The sequence below is a fragment of the Eubalaena glacialis genome, chromosome 5, assembly GCF_028564815.1.
Source record: "Eubalaena glacialis isolate mEubGla1 chromosome 5, mEubGla1.1.hap2.+ XY, whole genome shotgun sequence".
Classification (NCBI taxonomy): Eukaryota; Metazoa; Chordata; class Mammalia; order Artiodactyla; family Balaenidae; genus Eubalaena; species Eubalaena glacialis.
This window is the reverse complement of record NC_083720.1, coordinates 86361898-86385943: the sequence shown is the minus strand read 5'-3', so window position 1 is coordinate 86385943 and position 24046 is coordinate 86361898. Positions and strand designations below refer to the sequence as shown.

General features: G+C 35.4%; 1 protein-coding gene across 5 annotated transcripts in view; it reads left to right on the top strand.

Annotated features, from left to right (window-relative positions):
- Window positions 1-24046, top strand: part of EPHA5 (EPH receptor A5) — a 336719-nt gene that overhangs the window by 135900 nt on the left and 176773 nt on the right. For all 5 annotated transcript variants that reach the window (XM_061191418.1, XM_061191415.1, XM_061191417.1 and 2 more), the window contains exons 4-5: window positions 18357-18512; window positions 22486-22821. In XM_061191418.1, the coding sequence (XP_061047401.1) occupies window positions 18357-18512; window positions 22486-22821 (492 nt within the window). The remainder of the gene's footprint in view (window positions 1-18356; window positions 18513-22485; window positions 22822-24046) is intronic.

The window sequence follows — 24046 nt, the reverse complement described above, 5'->3', positions numbered from 1 at the left end:
AGCCTTCAAAGCCTTTTGTGATCTGTTGCCCACCACCTGTTTGACCACATCCCCTAATACACTTACTTTTACTAACTTTGCTCCAGCCACTCCCCATCTTCTTATAAAGCCACTAATTCCATCATGAGGGCCTCACCCTCATGATCTCATCTACTTAGTTACCTTCCACAAAGATTATCTAACTTCTGAGATTGTCTGTTGTTTAAGGAAGGAAAAATTATCATGAGTCAAATTTTAGCCTTATAAAAAGTTATTCCTGATTGTATTAAAAAAGATAAATGCTGGCAGTCTCTTAAAGCTTTATATTCTAATGAAGTGAATATTTTGAATTTGTTTATCTAATTTGAGACTACTTTAAGACTTGCCCATAGTGTGGTGACCATCTAAGTCTGGAGTGGATGACGTTAGTCAAGACAGTTGTGAGATATTCAAGATAACACAGTCAAGTGGAAGAGGTGAAGTCTAACACCATCACCACCATGAACAACTGCTTTCCATGGCGTGGTTTTATGAGGTTTATTGTTGTTTTAAAAGTGAGTTATTATCCTTCTGACAATAGTTCAAGAATGTACTTGAAAAAGTATAACATTGGAATCAGCGGCCAAAGTTTTAGTCCTAAATTTCTCTGTGATTTTAGGCAGGCTATTTTAATCTTTTTTGCTTCTCTGTTAAATAGTTAAAAGCCCTGAAATGTCTTTCTTAATTTAGATTTTAGGTTAGTTTTAATGAAGCCTTGTCTTTTACTCTCACACAAGTGTTAGTATGGTTTCTTCAGTGGAAAAACAAAGGGTGGTGAGAGGAATTACTGCTACTCATTATATACAAGCCTGGTATGTGCATGTATTATGTCTGGCATGTGACAGCCACGTGTAAGGTCATTTCCAGTTCTGTAATCTTGTGATTATGAGATGTAAATCTATTCTGAGTTGAAGTGGATAGACATAGAGGTAGCTCAAGACTTGATGACCATTGGCATATTTATCATAGTATTCTTCATATTGGTAAAGAGCTATCATTTATTGAGTGTTCTCTGCCAAGCGCTGTGCTACACATATATGGGTGTGTATGTTACACATCGTGTATATCTATACCTATACTATATTTGGATCTATACCTGTGTATGTGTGTATTCCAATTAAACCCTTACAAATATCCATAAAGGAGCTACTGTTTTACAGATATGGAAAATTAGTTTCAAGATTTGTGATGTATCATCTCAAGGATCATATGGATATAATGTAGAATTGCCAAGATTTGAACTCAAGTCTAATAACCTCATAAGTCCAAGCTCTTTAATCAAAGAAGAGATATTAGGTGGCCACATGGACTGGAGAACACAGTAATGAGAAACAAGTAGTGAATAAAGTCCTGCTAATAGCAGTCTGGGTTACCTGAGATTGCATAGAATACACTTGAAATGTTCTCCACAATGCTCAACCCTGAGAATGGTTCATTACATAGAGAATGACTATTATCCAGGAACAAGAAAGATGGTGCCTCAAGGCCTGCTCTCAACAGAATAATGGTGAGAAAGCTTAGCTGTGTTACCAGACACTCCGGTGTGGAACTTCCAGATTCTTTACTTACTGGCTGGTTCTAAGAATTTAGGCACATTGCTTAGCCTGGTACCTATACAATGGAATTAATAGCACTGACTTCATATTATTATTGTCCTAGTTAAATGATCTGGATCTGTGTAGAGTTCCACTTATTGACTGGCACTAGTGGTCATGCTGAATATATGCCATTTTGTTTTATTAGTATGGCTACTGTAATTATTGTTTCTATATCATGTAATTATAAAAGAGAATGTTTGGTGACATGCTGGCAGGATGGTAACCATAAAGTGACAGTGGAAAGGAATATGCTTTAAAACATAATCTAATTTTAATTGAGATTATAATCTTGAAGTCTAAATTTCCATATTACGAAGTAAAGAACCTGCTTTGTAATCATCCTTGAGATCAGCCATTTAGTTATTGTTTTTCTGGCTTCCTTTTTCTTCCTGCTCTGACTTTTGAAAAAAAGCCAAGCCTCATTCTGGTTTTGAAATTGAGATCACCAGATAGCTAAGACATAAAAATAAACTCTGGGAATGATTGAGAAATTCTATAGCACCGATCACATTAAACTAAGAAGAAAAAATATGTGAGCTAAACATAGACAAATAAAGATAATGTAATATATAATGCTATGAAATATATTTCAGATTTTGCCTGCTTGAAGTTTCCAGAAATAAGGTATATTATTAAAGGACAGTCTTTACTAAGTTATTTTGGGCATGAATTTTCTATTCTGTGAATAAAGCATTGTGCCCCTAATGTTGACATCTGAAATTGTTTAATTTGAAACCCAGTAGGACACTTGAACACTGAAAATTAGGGGCAAATAGATGGTTGCTTTTGCCAAATTAACTTCACTAGCCAGTTGCTTTTGCTAATTCACAGACTTTCAATTTAAAAGGACAACATTTCATAGATATGGATTAAACATTTGCAAAATGGCTTGATTCAGTTTAAGTCTCAGTGTGCAATCTGGAGAAAATTTAGAACGACTGCACGTCTTAGGTATCCTTTATACTGCCTTCATTGTATTTATGTTCATATAAACCAGCTACACCCTATATCCAAGCACACTTTCTCGCAAATAATCAAGACAATTTTTAAATATTTCTTTTGTTTTAATGTAAATTATAGTTTTCAAATACTTACTGTAGTTAATCTCTCTATATCTATGCTTTTTAAAGAGAACTGCATTGTTAACATTTTAGTTAAAGTCAAATTATAACCAATCTGGGGAGTAATTCTCTGAATGGACTGAGGAGTAAATTTTCCTTTGTTGTAGTTGTTGCTTGATTTTTAAGGAGAAAATTATCACTAATTCATTTATACTACAAAGAGTGGCTTATTCTTTATTTCAAAATGGTACATACTTAATCTGTACTTTTTCATCATATCAAAGGAGATATGATTTTGTTACTCTGGTGGTATCATCTTCTGAGTTAGTGAACTGAGATGTAATGCCCAGTGGTACAAGGTGAAATGTTCATAACAGAAAGCACTATTTTTATCATAGCTGTCAAGGTCAAGACCCTGGGCCAGACCTTGCATATACTTCAGAACAAATGTTGTGTTGGATTCTGTTCATTTTAACAACATAAATACTTTTTAACTCCCAAATCTTTATCTGATTAAAATTTTAAATTAATTTTATCTAATTAATTTTTAAATGAAGTTGAAAATATGTAACCAAATATCAAGTGTTTTGCACATTCACATACACTCTCATACATATCCTATACACACTATTACTAAAGCATGCTGGTATTTGTTTGGGAGAACAAAACTGCTCAGCATCTTAAGTATCTATTGAAATTACAGCAATAAAATGTGTCCAGTAAATTAACAATTAAAATACAACTTTAAAATTATCTATAGCAATTTGTTATTGGAGAGAAATCCAGTTAATCAAAAATTAAAGGGAAATTATAACCTCTGCTTTGAGAGATACCATGGATTCTATTATTTTCAATAAATGTTCATCCTTATGTAGATTGGTTATGGAAGTCTTTGAAGAGTCGCTGAAATTCTGTGGCTTTTATTTTAGTGGAGATTTAGTTAGATAAATATTAAATGGTAATCTTGTGAATTACAGCTGTACACAGTTTAGGGGCCATGTGTCAGTCCATTCCAAACCACAGAGGGCTTCATGGGTTAGTTATTATATCTCAAGCATGTCCATGTTGCCGAAGTGGAGAGATACATCATCATATCACTGCATAATGTCTTTTCATGAATACTCCACAGGACTCTTGGTATTTAAACTTGTGAAACTGAAATTAGTTTAGCTTAACTGTTTTATCTTAGAAAACCATATCATCATCAAGGAATAATTTTAACTAAGTAATAATTCAATCAACATGCATTACTTGAGCATGACAAATATTCCATCCCAGGTTATTTAGTACATAGATATTATCTATACATAACTTATTCAGTATATTTCAAATTTTAAGTATTTTCTAATGTTGCTAGCTGTTAGTTATGAAGTATGGAAGTTCTGATCTTAGAAATAAAGTAGGAGGTAATATTGGTACATAATACATTTTTTTTACTAAATTTAAGGATATTCTGCTCTTTTGTGACCTATAGGGGAGGTGTCTTACCCTAGACTATGACAGGGAGTTCAGTTCAGTAGAATTGATCATTGACCCTACATGATACAGCACTTCTATAAATGACATAGATTTAGAACATAAAAATCTGAGAGTAATACAATCCTAAACAATTTCTAAAGTGACACATTTATATTTTATTTATAATTTACAATATAGAGTATAATTTAATAAGTATATAAAAGTTATAATTTTATATATAATTATAATTTATAACAATATGTGTGTATATATCTTTTACTGAGAGACAAAATTTTTTTGTCTCCACACACATACAGACACACATACACAGGATGCTATTGTTAAATTGTCATTTTGAGTGTCTTTTAAAACTGTGTGTATTAATACTAAACATTAAACAAGTAATGAATACCTAAATATGTGCCAGACAACATGTAAGCAATAGCCACATGACTGAGTTATTTAATGGCATAATGGCAATGAGTAGTTTTTACTTATATTTATATGTCCAGTACAATTTATGATACGCAGGCTTGGTTTATTACATATATTGAATGAGTGAATATGTAAAGGATATGTAGCAATTAATTTCACTTTTTATTTATAAATATTATGTAATTCCTTTGAGCGTTTATCAATATTTGGTGAGCCTAATTTATATATATATACACATATATAGATCTAGAGAAAGATATATTTAAAGTATTTATCAATAGTATTCTTGTTCTTCTCTGATATTGTTTTCTAGTATTCAAATTAGCCTTATTGCTTTCAATCATTTAAACTTAGATTCTAATTAGCCTATTCTAGATTCTAAAATAGGTTAGTTCTCATGTTGCTGTTTGCAAGCATTCAAGAACTGTTACCTAGTTGAAAATCTATTTTAATGTCAGTGTTTTAACACAGTACCTATTTTTTTACTGAGCATATATTTTAAATGTAAGGATAAATCTGCTATTACTGTTAAATTTTGATATAAATATTATTGAATATATTTGGAGTTGTAATGTCCTTCTAGCATGTTGTGTTATGCTGTTTTTCTTAATTAACACATCCTTTAAATTTCAGCTAGCTATCTTGTGAGCACCTTATTTTGAAAAATCCATTTAAAAAGCAAATTTGACATAGCTTATATTCTCTGACAATTCACATATGATAGAACTATGGTAAAAATCTTGTTCATAGTGATTTTCTGTCATTCTTAATAAAGTATAATTGGATAAATCTAATGACATTTTTGAAGGTTAATTATATCTTGAACTCTATAGACAGCAACAATCTGTGCATTTATTATTCTCATTTCCTTCTATACATATATATTTATTTATATATTTATATATATATATATTTAAATGATCTGTATATTTTAATTCGAATGGGGAGAATTATAATTTAATTATAAATTACTAAAACAGTATTTTTTACATTACTTAAATAATTTTTTTCCTTGGTGACCATGCTTCTGGAGTATTGACTTTGAATTGTAAAATGGATTAATTTTAGTATCCCAAGAGTGAAGGACCTTTAACACGAAAATATTTTGGGAACATTAAAAGCAATTTAAATGACAAGAAATAGTTGAAAATATCCTAACTTGTCAACTACACATTTTTGGTAATTTTGAGGATTTTAAAAAATTCTTAATCAGAGTAGACAGCACCTTTTCACACTTTTAACAAATGACAGCCCTCATTAATTTGAATATAGATGACATGCATCTTATGTTTAAATTTAAAAACTGACTATAACATCTTTGTTTTTAAAGTGATACATATGAGAGTTAGTGTTGGTAATCTGTGCAAAACTTCTAAAGTAGTGAGTGAAGATGAAATATTATTTTTTACTTGCCAGAACTTAATATTTAAACAACTCTGATTACCAGCTTTTTTACGTTCCTGCCATACCATTTAGACCCTAAGAAAGACACAAATGTACTACTTATACCAGTAAATACTGATGTACTCAATACAAAGAACTATGCTTCATATGATGAAAATCAAATGGACAGTTTCCATTCTCCAGAATGTTTATATGAGTTGGGAGTAGATGAGAATTCATACACATAGAATTTTGGCAAAATATTTTCTATCTACCATAAAAGAGACGCTAAACGAATGGTTCAAAGTGCTAAAGGATGTGTAAGGAAAGAATATGTAATCATGGATTTAGCACAAGCATCATAGAAAAAAAAGGTAGCACTTAAAATGAAACTTGAAGCATGGACAGAATAAGAATTATTAAAAATAGTTTCTGTGCCTCCAGAGGACTGCTAAGATAATCTTATGAAACATGTTAACATAAAGGATGCATTTTTTTCTCCTGTTTCTTGTCCAACTTGAGTGGACTTGCATAGTATTTTCAAATATTTAGGTGACGTGTCATGTGAAACAGCTTTGCTCCAGAAGCTTCCTTTATTTTGAAAGAACTATATCAAGTTGGAATTTAGAGAAATTTTACTGCTTACCTAAATAATTTTTGTTGAATATTGTCATGATTAAAATGTAAAAAGTAAATTTTACTTTATTTGACTATTATTTATTTTCTGTTTCCCAAATATATCGTAGCTTCAGGGTATAGAGTATAATTTTTATTTTCTCACCACAGTACAAATATTCCCTGCCACAGTGCTTAACAGAAAGAATGTCCTCAAAAAAAATAATAATAATACACACAGAGTCTTCCAAATGTGTTCAGATTAAATCCAAGTTTATCATGAACTACAATCTTTTTTACCTCCCCCCCCCCCCAATTTACATTTCTTGTCTTTTGGCCTGGAATGCTTTTCCTGCAATATTCAGAGGCAGATAAAAGAGTTTCTCAAGTGCTGGCAATTCCAAGTAGGTTAGTATGAATGGAGATAGTGAGTGTGGAAGGAGGTCACATTTAAAGGGTTTCTTAAATATTGTGTGGAAACTTGTAGGCTATGCTAGCATTTTGTAGGAAAATTAACTGGAGTTTCCAAAAAGAGGACATGATCAAATGCTGTGGAGAAGTATGGCAACAAGTAGGCTACATTCTTAATAAAAGCAGTGGCAGTGCAGTGGAGTGTGTCAACATATGACTTAAAATGAGGAGGTGGATATGCATGTATGGAAAAATAATTTAAGAAATTGTGTTCTGCATGGAGACCAAACTGCTTGGTAGCTTTTCCCATGGGGAGAAATGGGGTCATGCGAGATTGATAGTTTTGTTGTTGTTATGTGTTTTGTTTTGCTTCACTTTGTTTCCATTGATGAGTTCTGGAAATTGTATCAGGCTCCTGTTAATGACTACAGGAGGGAGGGAAAGGGGGAGAGAGAGAGGGAGTGAGCGGGAGAGACAGAGACAGAGAGAGAGACAGAGAGAGAGAGATTGATTGAAAGTGCCCCTGAGTATGTAAAAGGGATAGTAGACACTTGGAAGATTACTCTCAGAGAGTTACAGTTCCTAATTCAAATAAATTTTTATTTGATAAGAGCAAAGACATTTCCATTTTAACAGGAAGAAAGGTGCATATAGGTTTGGAGATTTGGTGGTAGGAAAATAAGAAAGTTCCTCTCTGATGACTTCTATTTTCTCAGCGTGCACACACAAATATACCATGAGAGTCACAAAGGAACAGAGCTTGTAAGGACTTAGAAGAAAGAGGAAAAGCTACAATATAATCCTTTCGATAGTGGGAACTGAAGTTAACTAAGAAAATAATACTAAGATTGTGTAGCAGCATTGCATGTCTCACTTGGATTTAGGGCCATGATTTGAAGGCAATGGATAATTACGGTTTTGTGATATTTTTCTTGGACAACATTAAACCCTACAGTTTTCCTCTCTATACCTCTATTTGGATTTCTTTAGCCACCTCAAATTAAATAATGCTTTAAACATAATCATTATCTTCCCCCAATACATTTCAGATCTAGTGTTCTCTGAGAAAATGGTACCAGTATTGCCAGTGCAGTTTAAGCCAAGCACCTTAGAGTCATTCTTAAGATTTATCACTCATGCATCTGATCAATTAAATGTATCATGAAATCTTGTTGATTTTACCTCATATTCATCTCCTGAATTTACCTACTCTTATCTATCACCATCGGATCCACTCTTGTCCATTTTCGGACCAATGCAACAGAAACAAAAAGGCCAAATGCCTCCAACCATGTTCCTTTCCAATCCATTGCACGTGTTAGAGTGAAATGATCTCTTGAACACTACTTTGATCTTATTATTTCCATGCTTAAAACATTGTAATGACCTGTTTTTACCCGTTAAATAAAAGTCCCAAATAATAGAAACCATAAGGTGTTTCTGAGCTGGTGTCCTCTTCCCTAACTTCATCTCTTCCTCTTTATTCCTACTATCTCCCTGATCAATATTTTAGTGTTTTTCATATCCCTATTGGTCCTCCTCCTCTTTTGGTCCTTTGAAAAGACTTTACCCTCTAAGGAACTGCAGTACTCCTCCTCAAATTGGACCATTTTCCTAATCTTTCACGGCTCAGCAGTGGCTCTGCTTCCTGAGGGAAGTCTTCTTTGACATCCCAGTCTAAATTGTATCCATATTCACTCCCAAGCTCTTTCTCTTTCCTAGAATAATCATATTTATAATTATTCCTACAGTACCTTTAAGACTCATAAAGGCAGGGCCGTGACTATCTTTTTTACCTTCATAACCCAGTAGCAAGGAAACTTTCGGGCCCACCACCTGCTGAAAGCATTTTGTTCAACTACTGAATAGAAAGATACATTTATCTACTTTTTACTTACATTTATATTGTTTCCTATTTCCAAAGTTCCCATGGAGGGTTGAAAAATAGTGTAATATGTGATATCATATAAAGTTATTAAATTAAAAGGCACTCATTAAAAAGAAATGACTTTTGTTTCATGAGTGATAAATGAGTTCCAAATATGCAGAATATGTAGATGGACAGTTCATGTCTTTGAGAGCAAATCGTGTTTGAAGTGAGAATGGTTTTACTAAAAAGGATAAAAGAAGAAAAATTGGGTAACTTAGCTAAGAATGGTACTGGTTGCTACAGCAATCCTATTATAAGAAAAATAATATTTTAAATCTTCTCCTAATCATTTAACTACAAGAATGTCCCTAATATTATCAAAAAGCTCTTCTTATCTTTCAAATACATTCACATTCGCTCTGAACTTATAAGAGCATTAAGGCTTTACTATAGCTATAATTAGATCTACTGAAAAAGTACCTTCTCATTTTTGTCAATTCCTGATTATTCATAGGGATGGCAGAAAGCCTTAGCATGGATTACTAAAACCCCAGATCATTTATAGCACATGAAAATTGGCCCCAATTCATTATGTCTATCAAAAAATTCCTTTGAAATACAAGTTTACCTTTAAGCTTAGCAAATGTTCATTGATACTTGAATAAATGCTCTTAAGTATAAATAGTGAGTTTTCAAAATATGAAAAACCATAGATGGTTGATTAGCTTTATGTTAACTAAGCTCTAAAAAGTAATCAAACCATCAGTTTGATGGTCTTCACTTTGTCCATAATGGGCAATTGGAATATTGAAGTTTGGCTTTATTACCCATTAAGAAGAAAGAAAGATACAAAAGTCTAGGGAATCTACAGAATAAAGAGACTTACTTTATTAGCATTTACTAATAGCATTTACTAATAGTAATGCTAACTAATAAAGTTAGCATTTACTTACCTGACCACCAACTTAAGAAAAATATCGGAGAACATTTTCTTCATGTGATTCTAAGTAGTTCAGTTACATTTTTCGTGCCATGCCATTTACTCATGTGTGCATTACATAACAATACATGAACACCTTCTGTGGTCAAACACTGCGATAAGTACTGTGAATGGAAAATTCAATAAGGCACAATTTTTCCCCTTTGTAGAGCATCATAATTTTTATAGTATAAACATGACTGATATTAGAATAGATGCATGTTGAATCAGTAAGGATCTCAACGAAAAGTTCTAAAATGGAGTAAAATGTAAAACAAATGCCTAAAATCTGACTCCTCCTGGAATCAATATAATAATAATAATAATGTGAATTAATAATAATGTGGAGAGAGCCACACCTGCTCAGGTGGGGATGATTGGCGTCTCTGGCGTTTGAAGCCGAGGCTCACAACAGTCGAGCTCCACACCGTAGCAACAGGAGGTGGCTATGAAATTATCACAGGACTACGGGAAATCATCTTTGGGGATCTTATGAAGAACTTCTTATGGAAGATTAAATACATGGCCATAGGGGTCTGGGCAAGATGGCGGAAGAGTAAGACGTGGAGATCACCTTCCTTCCCACAGATACAGTAGAAATACATCTACACGTGGAACTGCTCCTACAGAACACCCACTGAACGCTGGCAGAAGACGTCAGACCTCCCAAAAGGCAAGAAAATCCCCACGTACTTGGGTAGGGCAAAAGAAAAAAGAAATAACAGAGACAAAAGAATAGGGATGGGACCTGCACCAGTGGGAGGGAGCTGTGAAGGAGGAAAGGTTTCCACACACTAGGAAGCCCCTTCGCGGGCAGAGACTGAGGGTGGCAGAGGGGGGAAGCTTCAGAGCCACGGAGGAGAGCGCAGCCACAGGGGTGCGGAGGGCAAAGAGGAGAGATTCCCGCACAGATGCTCGGCGCCGAGCAGCACTCACCAGCCCGAGAGGCTTGTCTGCTCACCCGCCGGGGCGGGCAGGGGCTGGGAGCTGAGGCTTGGGCTTCAGTGGGATCGCAGGGAGAGGACTGGGGTTGGTGGCGTGAACACAGCCTGAAGGGGCTAGCGCACCACAGCTAACCAGGAGGGAGCCCGAGAAAAAGTCTGCAGCTGCCGAAGAGGCAAGAGACTTTTTCTTGCCTCTTTCTTTCGCGGCGCGCGAGGAGAGGGGATTCAGAGCGCTGCTTAAACGAACTCCAGAGAGGGGCGCGAGCCGCGGCTATCAGCGCGGACCCCAGAGGCGGGCGCGAGCCGGGGCTATCAGCGCGGACCCCAGAGGCGGGCGCGAGCCGTGGCTATCAGCGTGGACCCCAGAGACGGGCGCGAGCTGCGGTTATCAGCGCGGACCCCAGAGACGGGCATGAGACGCTAAGGCTGCTGCTGCCACCACCAAAAAGCCTGTGGGCGAGCCCAGGTCACTCTCCACACCGCCCCTCCCGGGAGCCAGTGCAGCCCGCCACTGCCACGCTCCCATGATCCGGGGACAACTTCCCTGGGAGAACGCACGGCACGCCTCAGGCTGCTGCAACGTCACGCCAGCTTCTGCCGCCGCAGGCTCGCCCCGCCTCCTCCGTACCGCTCCCTCCCCCCGGCCTGACTGAGCCAGAGCCCCCGAATCAGCTGCTCCTTTAACCCCGTTCTGTCTGGGCGGGGAACAGACGCCCTCAGGCAACCTACATGCAGAGGCGGGTCCAAATCCAAAGCTGAACCCCGGGAGCTGTAGGAACAAAGAGAAAGGGAAATCTCTCCCAGCAGCCTCAGAAGCAGCGGATTAAAGCTCCACAAACAACTTGATGTGCCTGCATCTGTTGAATACCTGAATAGACAATGAATCATTCCAAATTTAGGAGGTGGACTTTGGGAGCAGGATATATTAATTTTTCCTCTTTTCCTTTTTTTGTGAGTGTATATGTGTATGCTTCTGGGTGAGATTTTGTCTGTATAGCTTTGCTCTCACCGTTAGTCCTAGGGTTAGGTCTGTCCGTTTTTTTTTTTTTTTTTTAACTTAAAAAAATTTTTTTCCCCAATAAATGTTTTCTTAATAATTTTTTTCTTATTTTCTATCTTTAAAAAATTTTAAAAAATTTCTTAATAAGTTTCTTCATATTTTTTATTTTAAAAAATTAAAAAAATTTTTTCTTAATAAATTTTTTTCTTAATAATTTTTTCCTTATTTTTTATTATAAAAAATTAATAAATCTATTTTTAAAAATTAAAAAAAAATTTTTCTTAATAAATTTATTCTTAATAATTTTTTTCTTATTTTTTATTATAATAGCTTTATTTTATTTTATTTTATCCTCTTTCTTTCTTTCCTTCTATTTCTTCTCCCTTTTATTCTGAGCCGTGTGGATGAAAGGCTCTTGGTGCTCCAGCCAGGCATCAGGGCTGTGCCTCTGAGGTGGGAGAGCCAACTTCAGGACACTGGTCCACAAGAGACCTCCCAGCTCCACGTAATACCAAATGGCAAAAATCTCTCAGAGATCTCCATCTCAACATTAAGACCCAGCTTCACTCAACGACCAGCAAGCTACAGTGCTGGACACCCTATGCCAAACAACTAGCAAGACAGGAACACAGCCCCATCCATTAACAGAGGGGCTGCCTAAAATCATAATAAGGCCACAGACACCCCAAAACACACCACCAGGCGTGGACGTGCCCACCAGAAAGACAAGATCCAGCCTCATCCACCAGAACACAGGCACTAGTCCCCTCCACGAGGAAGCCTACACAACCCATGGAACCAACCTTAGCCACTGGGGACAGATACCAAAAACAACGGGAACTACGAACCTGCAGCCTGTGAAAAGGAGTCCCCAAACACAGTAAGATAAGCAAAATGAGAAGACAAAAAAACGCACAGCAGGTGAAGGAGCAGGGTCAAAACACACCAGACCTAACAAATGAAGAGGAAATAGGCGGTCTACCTGAAAAAGAATTCAGAATAATGATAGAAAAGATGATCCAAAATCTTGGAAATAGAATAGACAAAATGCAAGAAACATTTAACAAGGACGTAGAAGAACTAAAGAGGAACCAAGCAACGATGAAAAACACAATAAATGAAATAAAAAATACTCTAGACAGGATCAATAGCAGAATAACTGAGGCAGAAGAACGGATAAGTGACCTGGAAGATAAAATAGTGGAAATAACTACTGCAGACCAGAATAAAGAAAAAAGAATGAAAAGAACTGAGGACAGTCTCAGAGACCTCTGGGACAACATTAAACGCACCAACATTCGAATCATAGGGGTCCCAGAAGAAGAAGAGAAAAAGAAAGGGACTGAGAAAATATTTGAAGAGATTATAGTTGAAAACTTCCCTAATATGGGAAAGGAAATAGTTAATCAAGTCCTGGAAGCACAGAGAATTCCATACAGGATAAATCCAAGGAGAAACACGCCAAGACACATATTAATCAAACTATCAAAAATTAAATATAAAGAAAACATATTAAAAGCAGCAAGGGAAAAACAACAAATAACACACAAGGGAATCCCCATAAGGTTAACAGCTGATCTTTCAGCAGAAACTCTGCAAGCCAGAAGGGAGTGGCAGGATATACTTAAAGTGATGAAGGAGAAAAACCTACAACCAAGGTTACTCTACCCAGCAAGGATCTCATTCAGATTTGATGGAGAAATTAAAACCTTTACAGACAAGCAAAAGCTGAGAGAGTTCAGCACCACCAAACCAGCTTTACAACAAATGTTAAAGGAACTTCTCTAGGCAAGAAACACAAGAGAAGGAAAACACCTACAATAACAACCCCAAAACATTTAGGAAAATGGGAATAGGAAAATACATATCGATAATTACCTTAAATGTAAATGGATTAAATGCTCCCACCAAAAGACACAGACTGGCTGAATGGATACAAAAACAAGACCCATATATATGCTGTCTACAAGAGACCCACTTCAGACCTAGAGACACATACAGACTGAAAGTGAGGGGATGGAAAAAGATATTCCATGCAAATGGAAATCAAAAGAAAGCTGGAGTAGCAATTCTCATATCAGACAAAATAGACTTTAAAATAAAGACTATTACAAGAGACACAGAAGGACACTATATAATGATCAAGGGATCAATCCAAGAGGAAGGTATAACAATTGTAAATATTTATGCACCCAACATAGGAGCACCTCAATACATAAGGCAAATACTAACAGCCATAAAAGGGGAAATCGACAGCAACACAATCATAGTAGGGGACTTTAACACCCCACTTTCATCAATGGACAGATCATCCAAAATGAAAATAAATAAGGAAACACAAGCTTTAAATGATACATTAAACAAGATGGACTTAATTGATATTTATAGGACATTCCACCCAAAAACAACAGAATACACATTTTTCTCAAGTGCTCATGGAACATTCTCTAGGCTAGATCATATCTTGGGTCACAAATCAAGCCTTGGTAAATTTAAGAAAATTGAAATCGTATCAAGTATCTTTTCCGACCACAACGCTATGAGACTAGATATCAATTACAGGAAAAGATCTGTAAAAAATACAAACACATGGAGGCTACACAATACACTACTTAATAACGAAGTGATCACTGAAGAAATCAAAGGGGAAATCAAAAAATACCTAGAAACAAATGACAATGGGGACAAGACGACCCAAAACCTATGGGATGCAGCAAAAGCAGTTCTAAGAGGGAAGTTTATAGCAATACAAGCCTACCTCAAGAGACAGGAAACATCTCGAATAAACAACCTAACCTTGCACCTGAAGCAATTAGAGAAAGAAGAACAAAAAAACCCCAAAGCTAGCAGAAGGAAAGAAATCATAAAGATCAGATCAGAAATAAATGAAAAAGAAATGAAGGAAACAATAGCAAAAATCAATGAAACTAAAAGCTGGTTCTTTGAGAAGATAAACAAAATTGATAAACCATTAGCCAGACTCATCAAGAGAAAAAGGGAGAAGACTCAAATCAATAGAATTAGAAATGAAAAAGGAGAAGTAACCACTGACACTGCAGAAATACAAACGATCGTGAGAGATTACTACAAGCAACTCTATGCCAATAAAATGGACAACCTGGAAGAAATGGACAGATTCTTAGAAATGCACAACCTGCCGAGACTGAACCAGGAAGAAATAGAAAATATGAACAGACCAATCACAAGCACTGAAATTGAAACTGTGATTAAAAATCTTCCAACACACAAAAGCCCAGGACCAGATGGCTTCACAGGCGAATTCTATCAAACATTTAGAGAAGAGCTAACACCTATCCTTCTCAAACTCTTCCAAAATATTGCAGAGGGAGGAACACTCCCCAACTCATTCTACGAGGCCACCATCACCCTGATACCAAAACCAGACAAAGATGTCACAAAGAAAGAAAACTACAGGCCAATATCACTGATGAACATAGATGCAAAAATCCTCAACAAAATACTAGCAAACAGAATCCAACAGCACATTAAAAGGATTATACACCATGATCAAGTGGGGTTTATTCCAGGAATGCAAGGATTCTTCAATATACGCATATCAATCAACGTGATACATCATATTAACAAATTGAGGGAGAAAAACCATATGATCATCTCAATAGATGCAGAGAAAGCTTTCGACAAAATTCAACACCCATTTATGATAAAAGCCCTGCAGAAAGTAGGCATAGAGGGAACTTTCCTCAACATAATAAAGGCCATATATGGCAAACCCACAGCCAACATTGTCCTCAATGGTGAAAAACTGAAACCATTTCCACTAAGATCAGGAACAAGACAAGGTTGCCCACTCTCACCACTATTATTCAACATAGTTTTGGAAGTGTTAGCCACAGCAAACAGAGAAGAAAAAGAAATAAAAGGAATCCAAATCAGAAAAGAAGAAGTAAAGCTGTCACTGTTTGCAGATGACATGATACTATACATAGAGAATCCTAAAGATGCTACCAGAAAACTACTAGAGCTAATCAATGAATTTGGTAAAGTAGCAGGATACAAAATTAATGCACAGAAATCTCTTGCATTCCTATATACTAATGATGAAACATCTGAAAGTGAAATTAAGAAAACACTCCCGTTTACCATTGCAACAAAAAGAATAAAATATCTAGGAATAAACCTACCTAAGGAGACAAAAGACCTGTATGCAGAAAATTATAGGACACTGATGAAAGAAATTAAAGATGATACAAATAGATGGAGAGATATACCATGTTCTTGGATTGGAAGAATCAACATTGTGAAAATGACTCTACTACCCAAAGCAATCTACAGATTCAATGCAATCCCTATCAAACTACCACTGGCATTTTTCACAGAACTAGAACAAAAAATTTCACAATTTGTATGGAAACACAAAAGACCCCGAATAGCCAAAGCAATCTTGAGAACGAAAAATGGAGCTGGAGGAATCAGGCTCCCTGACTTCAGACTATATTACAAAGCTACAGTAATCAAGACAGTTTGGTACTGGCACAAAAACAGAAATATAGATCAGTGGAACAGGATAGAAAGCCCAGAGATAAACCCACACACATATGGTCACCTTATCTTTGATAAAGGAGGCAAGCATATACAGTGGAGAAAAGACAGCCTCTTCAATAAGTGGTGCTGGTAAAATTGGACAGATACATGTAAAAGTATGAAATTTGAACACTCCCTGACACCATACACAAAAACAAACTCAAAATGGATTAAAGACCTAAGTGTAAGGCCAGACACTATCAAACTCTTAGAGGAAAACATAGGCAGAACACTCTATGACATAAATCACGGCAAGATCCTTTTTGTCCCAGCTCCTAGAGAAATGTAAATAAAAACACAAATAAACAAATGGGACCTAATGAAACTTCAAAGCTTTTGCACAGCAAAGGAAACCATAAACAAGATGAAAAGACAACCCTCAGAATTGGAGAAAATATTTGCAAATGAAGCAACTGACAAAGGATTAATCTCCAAGATTTACAAGCAGCTCAATAACAAAAAACCAAACAACCCAATCCAAAAATGGGCAGAAGACCTAAACAGACATTTCTCCAAAGAAGATATACAGATTGCCAACAGACACATGAAAGAATGCTCAACATCATTAATCATTAGAGAAATGCAAATCAAAACTACAATGAGGTATCATCTCACACCGGTCAGAATGGCCATCATGAAAAAATCTAGAAACAATAAATGCTGGAGAGGGTGTGGAGAAAAGGGAACCCTCTTGCACTGTTGGTGGGAATGTAAATTGATACAGCCACTATGGAGAACAATATGGAGGTTCCTTAAAAAACTAAAAATAGAACTACCATATGACCCAGCAATCCCACTACTGGGCATATACCCTGAGAAAACCATAGTTCAGAAAGAGTCATGTACCAAAATATTCATTGCAGCTCTGTTTACAATAGCCAGGACATGGAAGCAACCTAGGTGTCCATCATCGGATGAATGGATAAAGAAGATGTGGCACATATATACAATGGAATATTACTCAGCCATAAAAAGAAATGAAATGGAGGTATTTGTAATGAGGTGGATGGAGTTAGAGTCTGTCATACAGAGTGAAGTAAGTCAGAAAGAGAAAAAGAAATACAGTATGCTAACACATATATATGGAATCTAAGGGAAAAAAAAAAAAAAAGGTCATGAAGAACCTAGTGGCAAGACGGGAATAAAGACACAGACCTACTAGAGAATGGACTTGAGGATATGGGGAGGGGGAGGGGTGAGATGTGACATGGTGAGAGAGTGTAATGGACATATATACACTACCAAATGTAAAATAGATAGCTAGTGGGGAGCAGCCACATAGCACAGGGAGATCAGCTCGGTGCTTTGTGACCACCTAGAGGGGTGGGATAGGGAGGGTGGGAGGGAGGGAGATGCAAGAAGGAAGAGATATGGGAACATATGTATATGTATAACTGATTCACTTTGTTATAAAGCAGAAACTAACACACCATTGTAAAGCAATTATACTTCAATAAAGATGTTTAAAAAAAAATAATAAAAATAATAATAATGTGAATGATATACCAGCTCAATCATGCATTCTCTCCATTCTAACAGAATTTTATGAAGGTTTTAGCACCTACTAATTGGTTTATTTATTAATTCAACAACAAAATTTTAAGTAACTACTGTGTACATTGCCATTCTCTGAGCATAGTGGAAATTTTGTATTTCTTCAACATAAGTTGTATTAATAATAGCATAATTGAAAATTATACTCAAAGCACTTCTTCAGTTTTAAATACATATGAGTATTTACCTTTTATAATATAATTTCTTATAAGCTCCTGTAGCATAAAAATCATTAAAAATATATCTATTCCAAACATGTTTAATTTAAATACTTAAAATAAATATTTAATTATCTGAATGAATAGCCTGTTATTTATGATTCAGAAACAGATGAAAAAATTTTGAAAATAATGAAAAGATGGTGTCATATGTAATCTGTGTATACTAGTCAAAATAATGACATTATTCACAAAACAAACACTGCATCTGTTCCAGGGAAAAGCTTAGTCTCTTATTTCTTTTGACAGTGTGCAGACCTGGGTTCTTCAAAGCCTCACCTCACAGCCAGAGCTGCAGCAAATGTCCACCTCACAGTTATACCCATGAGGAAGCTTCAACCTCTTGTGTCTGTGAAAAGGATTATTTCAGGAGGGATTCTGATCCACCCACAATGGCATGCACAAGTAAGGAAACCCATGGACATTTGGTGATGCTAACTTTCACCAGTTTGAAGAAAGAGTATGATGGAGCCTGTTATATTCTATTACCATTTCCCCTAAAACAGGCATAATGTTTAATCTTCCAATATAGTATTTCACCAGATTTCAACCTTCTTGAGTTAGCATTGAGAAATTTGAGTCTGTTTTATCACTTACTGTGAGAAGCATCCATTTTCCCTCATTTCAAATTCAACATCTGAGCCACAAATATGGAATTTTTCCTTTTATTTTATGATTTATTTTAGTGTTCATGATAGCCAAACATGACTTTGACAAATCCATTTCCCTGTTTCTGGTAAACCTTTTTTATTTTTCTTCCTCTTCTTCTTCTTCCAAGGCAGCTTTCTGATCACAAAAACATGCAGTACATGGCACTTCCACCTTCTCGTTCTAACCTGCCCCACTAAGCTGCAAAGACCAATGAGAAGGTCATTTATAAAAGAAGACAGGAAACACTACACAAACATGGAGAACTGGGGGTTGGCAAATCAAATTTAAGAGTCACATATAAAATCAGCTGTCAACTAGGATTTTCAAGTAGTTGTTGTGTTTATTAACAGTGAGTGTCCTTAACTGTTATTAATTATATGATCAGGTAATCTTATAATGAGTAGATGAATATTAAACATTTAATTCCAGCAGTTGCAGTGGGTACATCCACATCTATCAATGTTTTGGTGTTTTTGTTTTTCTAGTGTTCCACATATTTCTGGGAAGGAAACAAATTTATGTGTTAGTTTGCTTCATGACAATACTTCTTTAGTTTTTCTACCATAGTCTCTATAGCAGATCAAACAAAAACAGAAAATTGAAGGGAAGAACAGTGAATCCCATCTCCCCATAACATTCAGTTTCCATGACGTCCCATGTTTTACTCTTGTAGATCCCAGTAAGTTGTAGGTGCTTTCAAAGATGAAGACACATTTTTTTGAAATTTAGTATTCACGGGTATCATATATAAAGACATACGATTTCTTTACTTAAATAATCACAAACTGAAATTTTATCTGAATTTCAGTGTCAATTTCATCGTGTCAGTGAAACATATTTTCATAATTTCTCAAATCATTGATATTAATTAACTATATTGCTAAAGATCATTCTTTATCACATTCTGATAATTTTATGGGTTAGATGATTACTAATTATAAACAATCCTCTTCAAATAAGTAAATGACATCATTATATACATTTTTTGAGAGGATACATTTGAATTGAGGAGATATAAACAATGACTGAATGTGATGCATCTTGGTTTCAGGGGAAATTGCTTCAATTATTCAGAGCAAAAGAAAGCCCAAATAGTAGGGGGGAGTGTTGGCTAGACTGTAGTTTGGTAAATTAGGGAGAGAAAACCATATCTTGACTTATTTAAATTTTATTAATTTTGTAAGAATTCTTTCTTTAAGTAGTCCATCCATGACCTTTATCTTTCTCAGCACAAATGTGAGTCTCCCTTTCTGTAAATTTACTAGGTTTGGGAATGGTGGAGAGCCCTGCTCTGGTGGCAAGGACTGCTTAGCTTTCTTTTAGGACCTGAGGCTTTATATTTTCTCTGTCTCCAGGTGTGTGAATTTCTAATACTGTGTCTCAAAAGAACACTAATTTGTATGCATTTCTCAAAAAAGACTATTGGGAGTCCTGTAGAAGATCTTTCTATTATATAATCTGTGAGTGTGTGTGTTCTGTTCTTAGTTGCAATCATTATAACACAAATTCTTCATATGATGATACCCTTGAACAGATGAGATGGCTTGATTGATGTCTCTTTGGCTCTTTGCTATTAAATTTATGGTTTCAACTACTTTTAATGTTTTTTCTGGTACTCTGGACAACAAAATGTTATAAACCTGTAGGAAAATAAAATCAAACAAAATTCAGATTCTAATGAATCTGTTCAAATTGAGGGTACTTCTCACAGCTCTACTTTGGTTCATGCATCACATCTATTAGCAGGACAGTGAAATTTCATTACATTATTTTTAGGTGCATGTCAGTCTCAGTCTCCACTGGTTACCTCTACTTTAGGGCTTCCCTTGAATATGAGTTTTATTTTGACTTTGAGAGGCATATGTGCCCCCACCCACATGCTGAGGGGCTGTTAGTAGCAGAGTCAAGAAAAAGAGTCAGACTCTGATGCAGTTTTTACAGATTTAGAGGAAAGGTGGTAACTGAGGGGTGTATTTCAGTTGGTAGAAAAAAACCCTCAGAAGTTTGATATCTTTTTGAAGTAGACAAATTTCAAGTATATTTTACCTTTTTCTCACAAGCAGACCTGTAACATTTTGATCTCAAATTACATTTTCTCCATAACCTTCCACTATTCAATAAATAAGGTAGAGGGAATAGAAAAAAAAGAACCACTTGTATTTCCATCTTAAGTATTTGTTTCAACTTAAAAGTGACTGTTTTATATCGAAGTGTGTGAGGTTGTATGGAAAAATTCACAGGGTTCAACCGCAAATATAGCTAAAGTGGAGATTGTTTTGTCAAAACTGGCAGCTTTTACATTATGGGGTTCTTTAATTTTCAGTGACATTTTATAAATACTAGGTAGCTTTCTTATTACTTTTAAATTTAGTCCTCAGCAGTCATGGCTTAATAAATGTTAGGTAGAAATTAACATTAATTTCTATATTTAGAACAGACAGCACATATTAAGATAACTAAGCTATGTCATCCTAAGTAGCTTAATTTATGCTTATGAACCATTCAGCTACCATCACAGTCTATTTTATTCCCTGTTGGGAAATCGTTACTATGTCTGAAACAAATATAAATGTATTTTCTCTTTGAGAACATCTGATCATATAATATTAACAGCTGACTGAAGTTGTAACTCTGAGTATCTAAAAATCTACTATAGAGTCAGACATTATGCAATGTATTCTTTTAAAGACTTTATTTTTTAGAGCAGTTTTAGGTTCACAACAAAATTGAGAGGAAGGTGTAGAGATTTCCCATGTATCCCCTGTCCGCACACATTCATAGCTTGTCTCATTATCAACGTCCCCCACCACAGTAATACATTTGTTACAATTGATACGTAAACAAGTTTAATTCTCTTTAGTCTGCTATTATTTCAGAAATAAAGTAATATACACATGAATATTATTTGTTATTTATATATAAATTTATTCTGCTGATCTTTCAAGGTCAGAACATGTTCATTCTTCCTCTTATTGTGTTTTTGAGAGTTATTTTTAAAATAAATTTTAGATTTCCAATTAAGTAAAATTCATAATTTTGCAGAGCCACAATATTAAAACAATATCAAAGTAAGCAGAATTTTATTACAGATTGCAATGTTGATCAACTACTTAAATTCTAGTTCTTTCTTGACATATGAGGGAGGTTCCAAATTCTGTTGGTGGTTTATCAGTAGCTATGCAATTTATTTTGAGATAAACTAAGGCTACTTTTTCTACTTTTTGTGGAATTTGTAGTCAAGAGCCACACCAATAAATCCTATTTCTACCTGTGCTCATTGCTTAGTAAATCCTTCATGTTTACTTCCTAGGTTTCAGGGATGAGTATCATTGAGGAAGTAATCTGTTCAATCCCCAAGGAGAATTTTTCCTTGGACTTGCCAAAGAACTTGCCACTATTTGAATACATAATTTTATCTAACATTTTTTGCATACATATTTTTACTCCATAATTCTTTACATATACACTAAGCAAAACATCTTTATTTGAATTTGCAACTTTGCCAAGATAAGTCATTTCTATAGTATACCAACCCCACTATTGTTTCTACAAAGGTATAACAAGAGTTTTCAAAGATTATTACAAATTGATGACTCTTGCATTCTCCCTGCTTAACAGATTGATTGCAAATCCATTTTTTTTCCTTCAGACCAGAGATTTGTGTAGTAAACAATGCCTAATTTTATCATCTCAAAATTTGTTTTTTTCACTTTACTTTGCAAACCAGGACCCCCCTCAGCTCCTCGGAATGCCATCTCAAATGTTAATGAAACTAGTGTCTTTCTGGAATGGATTCCTCCTGCTGACACTGGTGGAAGGAAAGATGTGTCATATTATATTGCATGCAAGAAGTGCAACTCACATGCAGGTGTGTGTGACGAGTGTGGCGGTCATGTCAGGTACCTCCCCCAGCAAATCGGCCTGAAAAACACCTCTGTCATGATGGTGGATCTGCTTGCTCACACAAACTATACCTTTGAGATTGAGGCAGTGAATGGAGTGTCCGACTTGAGCCCAGGAGCCCGGCAGTATGTGTCTGTAAATGTAACCACAAATCAAGCAGGTAAGTGTGATGTCTAACCAAATCATGTACCTTAGGCCGAGCACTGTCAGTCATCTCCACAGCTCAGGGCTAAGTTACCTGAGACATGAGAGATGACTTCCCATTATCCAGAGGGTTAGGACTTAAAGTAAAATACATCTTGAAATGCTTTATCTTAGCTTTAAGCAAATAAAAGCTAAGGCTTTCTTAGCAGACACATCCATGGACAGAAAAAAAAAAAGATAGGCTTTAATTGAATTTTTTCATTAAAAAATACATTTCTGGCTCAAATCCATTTGTGGCAAAATTTTTTATCTCATAATTTCACACAGTGCAATAATTACAGCTCAGATCTACATTTTTGTTGTTTTGTTTACTTCAGGTGTTTTTGTTTAATTCATTAATTTAGCAGGTAATCTGGCAGGTTGGTTTGTTTGTTTGGCACCACAACTGAATTTTCTTTGCAGATTGAAATAGGGTTTTCTTATTATTTCTATTATTATTATAATAAAAATGCATGAGATAATTTTTTGATAAATCCACTTATCAAAATTAAAATAACTATGAACCATTGTACAACCACCATACATGTGAAGATACATCTATATTCCATATGAAGATCTTGGAAATATTAGGGAGTATTCATTAAGGAGTAGGGAAAATAGTTCTGCTTGAACTACTAATTCCCCTAAATTTTCCCCTCAAATATTTAATTTTAAGTAAACAATATAGAAGAATTATTTTCTGTTAAAATAAAAACCAAAGATAAACTATGGCTGAATTAATAACTCATTATGTGGCAGGAGTCATTCAAAGCCTATGAGTAACTTATAACTTGTTTTTGTCAACAACAAGTACATGGGCGGGAAGAAGCATTAAATGTAACTTTCCTTCTATTTTTTGGCCAAAGCTCTCAGTCCAAGGGCATAAGCTTGTTACCTCATAATTACCTCAGGTGGGCTTTGGTGGGTGAGGACATCTTTGCTGGTAGAGCTCACAATGCAATAGGATGTGTTTGACTGAATCGAATCAGACTTAATTCATATAATGTTAGTATAAGTTTGTAGGTGGTGGAATGATCTGGTTGACAAGAGAATGCTGTTGGTAATCAAGTTTTGGCCAAAATAATTCGAATTATTAGATGTGTCAGGTAAATGAAGTGGTTATCTCTTGAGAATAAGAAAAAGAAAACACATGCCATTGAGTTCATAGTTATTTTTGACTGATAAAACTGAAGAAAACATTC